General features: G+C 36.8%; 1 protein-coding gene across 1 annotated transcript; it reads left to right on the top strand.

The window, feature by feature from the left end:
* On the top strand, positions 4,786-5,428 carry LOC109226078. Its single transcript, XM_019390882.1, has 2 exons — positions 4,786-5,127; positions 5,189-5,428. The coding sequence occupies exons 1-2, from the start codon at positions 4,786-4,788 to the stop codon at positions 5,426-5,428; spliced, it is 582 nt and encodes a 193-aa protein (XP_019246427.1).

Below are 7,762 nucleotides of genomic sequence, written 5' to 3'. Positions count from 1 at the left end.
TACCCTATAAATACCCCCTAACCTTGTTTTGGACGGGGTCAGACATATTTTGGAGTCAAGAAAGTCTACATAACACATTTGGAGTACGGAATTATCGAAATTTTCATCCTTTTCTCTAGTATTTGTTTTATGCTTCTAATCACTTTTGTGATTGTTCATATGACTATGAGTGGCTAAAACCCCTTTTGTTTTGGGGTTATGGGTAGTTCTTGATTGTTGATATTTAATGATTGTCAAGATTTCTTGATTATATCATACTGATTTGCTTATTCAGTCTTATTCTTAATTATTTTACTGTGTAGCTAACAATACAATATTATCTAAGAATCTATCAGCTCGAAAGTGGAACTATAGATTTCATATAGGATTGAATAGGGTAAGTTCTTGAATCTGCGCATCGAAGAACAGATTTGCGATTAGGATAGATATATGCTAATTCTCTTACTTGGTTATTATTGCAAGAATTTCACATGTGTTATAGTTGATTCTGATTCTATCGATGTATAATATTAGGTTGATGATAATAGGTGAATTGAACTATGATTAAGCCCTAAAAGAACCACTTTCTTGTAGAGTTTTTATGGTAAAAGTGATAACAAAATGCTCTTATTAGTGCTTTTTATGTTTTGCAGGTTACATACAATAAAAGAAGGCTATGGAGTACTTTTGGGATCAATTATGGAGGAAAAGAGGCCAATCGCATAAATATCCGCTAAGTGCACCATGTGAAATGCACAAATCAGAACTGGAGATGAACTCCCGCGGTCCCGGCGTAACCGCGGTCGGACCGCGGCGAGCAACTATTGCAGATTCAGAGAGGTCATTTGGCCGCGGTCCCAGCGTAACCGCGGTAGGACCGCGGCAGGCAGCAAAAAGTTGAGGGACTGAAGTGCAAAACACGGAATTCTTAGCCCAAAAACCCTATTTAAACAATAGAACTCGCCCAAGGGAGGCATGTAATATCTTAGAGAGTACTTTTGCAAGGAAAACAAGTGTGAGAGATCACCCAAAACATCATTACTCTTATTCTTCTTTATTCTTCTTGCAATTTATGATTATGAATCTTTTAGTAGTTTGTTTCCCCATTGTCATGAGTAGCTAAAAACCTTAATCTAAGGTTTTGGTGGAACCCGTTGGGGATGACTTGGTTGTTTTATTAATATAATTGAATTTGGTTGTTAATCTCTAATTGTTCATCTATGTTTTGATTGTGGATTAGTTGAAAGGGCCCTCAATTATCCGTTCCTATTTATTATGTATCTACTTGAGAAAGAGTGCATATTTAGGTGATTGTATGAACAACATCACTCCCGGAGTATAGACGAGAGTCATAACCGAGGGTTTAGGGGTTGGATTAGAGATAACGAAACCTCGGGTGCAATCTAAGTGAACTGTATTGTGAAATTAGCTAGCGTAGCTTGAGAGAGTGTGTCTAGTAGATTATCATAATTACTTGAGAAAGAATTATGATAGCTTGAGCGTTCATGATTGTTAGAGACAACTAAATCGTAGTTATAAGACATGCACAACCAAGGAAATTACCATCGGGGGAAACCATTGCCTTAGACTTTATTCCTACTGCTTACACATCAAGTTTAGTTAATTTTCAGCTGTTAATTACTTTCAGTCTTTAGTTGTTAGAAAATCAACCATTATGAATTAAAAAAGTTTGGGAAAACAGATTGTGTGAATTTAGTAAATCTGACAGTAGTGATTGATAGGTTAGTTCCCTGTGGTTCGACTCTGGGCAATAATACTCAGATTATATTTGCAACGCCCGCCTAGTCTTTTGTGAGACTCAGTTGAGCGTGATCAGTTGACTTGAATAGATGAGCGAGGCGTTTGAAAAAACTTCACGAGCAACATAAACCCTCTTAATCAAAAAATAAGATAGATTAAGTAGTTAAATAAATAAATAAAACTTAACAGGATAAACATTGATATTCGGCTTAAATTATGTATATTTATATGCATGTCGCCTCACATTTTACTCATATTTTTTGAAATTTGGATGTGAAACGTAATGATTTATTCTAATTTGTGGTATTATTATGTGTATGAGTCACCAGAAGGCTATGTGGGAAGAAAGTGCACGAATTGAAGCAAAAAAAGAACAAAAGAAGAAAATCAGTAAAGTGCAACGCCCAGGCCAGCGCCCTGCGCTGCCTGGGGCGCAACTTCCAGGTGCTAAACTTTTCCAGCGCTAGGGTTAGCGCCCCGCGCCACCCTGAGCGCTGGGTGATGGGAAGTCTCCTATTTCGTGCGGGACAAGGTTATTTCGGCCCTACACACCCCTAATCGTATAAAAAGAAGTCTAAACCTATTTTGGATGGGGGGACGCCACTTTGAGAGCAAAACACAAGCATGGAACACTCGGGAGAAAGGATTCTTAGTTTTTCTTCATCTTTCTTAGTATTTAAGACTACTCAACACTAATACATATTGTTTAACTTTATCATAAGTGGCTAAGAACCTCATTATTCTGGGGTTATGGGTCGTTATTGACTATTGTAGTTTGACGGTTGATTATTTTGCTTGGTTTATCATATTAATTTGTTTATTCAATCTTGCACTTAATTATTCTATTGTGTAGCTAACAATAGAGTACTATCTACAAATTTATAGTTGAACTCGAAAGTGGGAACTATAGATTGCATATAAGATTGAATAGAGTAAGTTCTTGAATCCGTGCATCAGAAAATAGATCTGTGATTAGGATAGACATATTCTAGTTGTCTCTTGGTTATTCTCGCAAGAATCTACATGCATTCTAGTTAATTCTAATTCTATAGACATATAGTATTAGGTTGGCTTGAATAGGCGACCGAAGCGCCGAAAGAACTTCGCGAGCATCATAAATCCTGCTAATCAACAAATTAGATAAATTAAGTGAGTAACTCAAATAGAAGAACGCAATAGGAGAGACATGAATCCCGTAATGCCGGAATATTCCAATCTCATTGAATTCTTGCTAAGTGTTTGTTTGCTCTACTTGCGATCTTATTTTCTTGTTTGCTTATTAGTTGCGTAGTAATTTAGTTAACAAAAATCACCATAATCTTCTTCACCACCACTTCAGAAGTAAATTTATAAATAGTTGAGATTGGAAAATAGTTGATCACAAATCCTTGTGGGAATGATACTTTCTCGTCACTTTATTATTTGTGACCACGTATGTGTGCGTTTGAACCCAACAAGTTTTTGGTGCCGTTGCGGGGATTCAGAAATTAGCTACTTGTCTGAAATAAGCTTTTATTTGTTTTTGTTTGAGATTTAATTTGTTTTGTTGTTCTGACTCTACATGTGTTCACATTGAATGCTAAGAAGAAGTAACAGTTTGAACAATCTTCCGCCTTTTGATCCTGAACCCAAAAGACTCTTCCATAGGTTAAGGAGGGAGGCGGAAGCAAGAGCAAGAACTGTAGAGCTGGATATTGTCGTCCAACCACAGCTAACCGAGATGGCAGAAAATGAAGAGAGACCAGTGATTGAGGCCGCAAGGCCTAGCCTCAGGAAAATGACTCAGGCTATCGTGAAGCCTGGTATAACTGGGCACTTCGAGTTGAAGCAGTACATGGTGCAACTAATTCAATCCACAAGGCTATTTGTGGGTTTGTCGAGTGAAGACCCCCAAAAGGCATGTAGAGAATATTTTAGAGATTACAGATACATACAACTATCCGAATATCTCCAAGGACTAAGTCAGACTGACTTTGTTTCCCTTTTCTCTACTGGGGGAAGTAAAGGAATGGTTAAACAAAGAGACCGCAAACTCGATCCAAACTTGGGATGATCTAGCACGAAAATTCTTAATCTACTTTTCCCCACTAAGAAGAAAAACGTGTTGAGGATCCAGATTCTTGGGTTTCAACAATGAGATGGTGGGACACTTCGTCAAGCTTGGGAAAGATACAAGAAACTACTCACAGACTGCCCCCATCATTGTCAGACTGATGAGGTACTAGGACATACTTTTGTGGATGGGTTGGACGAGACCTCCAAATTGAATCTAGACTCAGCTTGTGGAGGAAGTTGCATGCAAAAGCTATATAGTGAGATTCAGACTCTGCTGAACAATTTCACTGCAAACGATCATAACTGGAAGGGTGAGGGTGAACCAAGAAGGATGATAAAACAGAAAGCAGCAGGTACACTTGAAATAGATGAGGTGTCAGCCATGCAAGCAGAAATTTCTAAACTTACCAACCAAGTGGCTTAGTTGGCAATGAGTCAAGGGCATCATATGCATTACGTTCAGGGGATGGCCATATGTTCTGAAATTTGTGGAGATGGTCATATGAGTGACCAATGTCCGGTGAATCCTTAATCTCTTTATTATGTGAGCTAGAAAGGCAGAGGTCAAATGAACCAGAATACACAATATGGGAACACCTATAATCCCAAACTGGAGGAATCACCCGAATTTCTCATGGGGTGGGAACCAGGCCACTCAAAATCAATACAGGCCTCAAGGGAACTACAATCAGCCTGAAAAGCCACCCCAATAGGTAGAAGAAAGCACCAATGATATGTTGAAAAAGCTGTTAATTGACAACCAGCAGCTTCGAACAGACAACCAGCAATCGAGGACTGAATTTTGAAATATAGAGAGGCAAATTGGGCAGTTGGTTGCACAGCAAAATACTCGACCTGCAGAGGCCCTTCCAAGTGACAGATAAGAACTCAAGTAAATGTTGTAGCTCTAAGGAATGGTAGAGAATTGGAAGAAGTACCAAAAAGAAAGAAAGAAAACGTCACTCATAAGGGCGAACTAGTCCTCAAACTATGGTGGAAACTGAGAAAGAAACTGAAGAAAGTGAAAAGACTCCAAATGCAAGGCCACCACCTCCCTTCCCACAAAGATTAAAGAAGAAAATTGATGACAGGATGTTCGACAAATTTCTTGATATGCTGAGCCAAATTCAATTGAATCTCCCATTGGTTGATGTGTTACGTGAAAATCTAAAATATGCTAAGTACATCAAAGATATTGTGTCTAACAAAAGAAGATTGACAGAGTTTGAGACGGTGGCACTTACTGAAGAGTGCACCTCAAGCATTCAAAGAAAGTTTCCCCAAAAGTTGAAGGATCCGGGGAGCTTCACCATACCTGTTCGAATTGGTGAGGTACATATGGGAAAAACACTCTGTGATTTAGGGGCTAGCATAAATTTTATGCCCCTTTCAGTTTTCGGTCAATTGGGGTTGGGGGCCAAGGCCAACCACTGTCATGTTACAGCTTGCTGATAGATCTATTATCCATCTCGAGGGGGAGATAGAAGATATGCTACTACAAATTGGGCAATTTATTCTTCCAGCAGATTTTACTATACTGGACTATGAAGCTGATGAACACGTGCCCATCATCTTTGGACAACCTCTCTTAGCCACCACCGATGTTGTGATAAAGTTTGTGAAGGAAAAATGATTCTCCGGGTTGATAATGCGGAAGCAGCCTTTAATGTGTAGAAGGCAATTCAGCTGCCAAGTCACTATTAGGATCTAGCTATGATATCTGTGATTGAAAAAGAAGAAGAAAAAAATGATGTAGGTGCAAATCTGGATGACTCTCTAGAGAAAGCACTTATGTTGTTTGATAGAATTGGCTTGGATGATAAGGTGAAGGAGATGGTACATCATCTGGATGCATGTGCTAACATCAAAGGAATGATCGATTTTGAGCCTCTAGATAGACCAACTGGGCCACCCCCAAGCCGTCTATCGAAAAATCTCCCAAATTGGAACTCAAGCTCTTACCCTCTCATCTTCATTATGCTTATTTGGGTGCTGATGAAACTTTACATATTGTTGTATCTTCTGAGTTAAATATTTTGCACGAGGAAAAGCTACTACGCGTGCTTAGTGAGCACAAAAGGGCGATTAGATGGACCATGGCTGACATTCGAGGTATTCGCCCAGCATTTTTCATGCACAAAATTCTCATGGAGGATGGGCACAAACCGAGTGTGGAACACCAACGCCGCTTGAATTCAGTCATAAAGGAAGTAGTAAGAAAGGAAGACCAATGCTGAGAAGTGCTTTTCAAATTAATTAGTCAAACACAAATTGTTTCTCACCAAAAGTACTTTTGAGAAAAGCACTTTTGAGAAAAAATATTTCTCAAAATAAGCTAATTTTTGCAGCTTGGCCAAACAGGCTATTTGTATTCTACTTGGCCTACTTAATTAAAAAAGAAGGCAGGCATAATAAATGCCTATTTTCTCTGTTTTCAGAAGAGTATATGCTATCTTTAGAAGAGACGATAGAGCCCAACTTGAAAATGAATGTTCTTTTCCCTTCTTTACCTTTAAAGCAAGGTGAATACATTGCCTGTGGCGCAAGGTGAAAACAGAAAATGCCATCACTAGATTGCAACTTTTATTAACTTCTCTTTACTATTTTAATCTTGTTTATATTAAATCATCTCCACAACATTAAGAGTGCTGACTAATGATTATAGTAGTAATACTGGAAGAATACAAATAAAGCAATGTCGAAAGGTTAATTTAATAGAGAGATCGAATCAAAATTTACAATATAAAAGGTCGATGAATTAAAACCTAGAATACTATTATGAATTGTCAGTTGTATATATATATATTTATAACGTAAGAAGAATTTTATCATCAGTATCATCTGACAAGTCACAAAGATGGATGCCAGAAACTTTATTTTGCGTCTCGCAAGTTGTGTGTGATTTTTTTTGTTTTACAAACTCCTCCCTCCATTACTTTTATTTGTTCAGTATTCTCAAATAGATTTTCATTTTTACTTGTCACATTTAGCATATTAAGATAAGATAAAAAAATTTCTGTTATATCCACATTATTAATTACTCATTCTATATCATTTCCTCAAATCCATTAAAAAGATGCATAAATTAATATGGGTCTCTTGGTAATTTATGCACATCATTTATTATTTTTTAAGGGGTGTGCAAAATTCGTAGTGGACAAGTAAAACTGAAAGGAGGTAGTAGTGAACAGTGGACACTAATCTTACCCTTTTGGATTGCAAATTTTGACCCATTAATTTGTGAAAAAGAAAAAAGAAAAACTTACACAATTTGTGTGAAAGTGTAAGGCAAAATACCTTACCACTCTCCAAAATTACTAGTTACAGCCTTAAATTATTTATGGTCTTAATTACCCCCCTCAACTTGGTCTTTTGAGAGCTAGTACCCCCTTGAACGCTGATGTGGCAAAGAGTGTGGGTGCACTCGCGCTGCCACGTGGATTTTTCTGTATATGTGGCATTCTCTTGAAAAATAAAATATATCTTTACCTTTATAAGTATGTTACTTTTTTAGATAATTCTTTTCGAATACAATTTATAATAAAACTTGGATAGAACTATATTATTTAGGCTAAATTTTTTTTATTTGGCTAAAATTAATAAAACTTTAGTTAATCTTTTTATGAATTTGACTTGATAATAAAGAATTATACAATTGAAATAAATAGTCAAGGCATCTAACAAGTTATAAAAATACATAGTTTGAAATTAATTATTTTGGCTATAATTTTTTATATAGCTCTAAATTATGGTGCTCTAAAAATATACTTTTTACATATTTTACCTGAAAAAGTAAAACTATACAGTTGAAATAAATAGTCATTGCATCAAAAGTACTCCCTCTGTTTCATATTAGATGAGGTACTTTCCTTTTTAGTCTGTTCCAAAACAAATGACACATTTTAAAATTTGGAAATAATTCAACTTTAAACTCTTTCATTTTACTCATTTACCCTTAATGAGAAGC

The sequence above is a fragment of the Nicotiana attenuata genome, chromosome 5 (assembly GCF_001879085.1).
Source record: "Nicotiana attenuata strain UT chromosome 5, NIATTr2, whole genome shotgun sequence".
Taxonomy (NCBI): Eukaryota; Viridiplantae; Streptophyta; class Magnoliopsida; order Solanales; family Solanaceae; genus Nicotiana; species Nicotiana attenuata.
This window is presented reverse-complemented; position numbering and strand designations above follow the sequence as displayed.

Coding starts and splice junctions, on each gene's coding strand:
- LOC109226078 (XM_019390882.1), top strand. CDS start 4,786: ATGGTGGAAACTGAGAAAGAAACTGAAGAAAGTGAAAAGACTCCAAAT. Junction 5,128..5,188: donor TACCTGTTCGAATTGGTGAG/GTACATATGGGA, acceptor TGCCCCTTTCAG/TTTTCGGTCAATTGGGGTTG.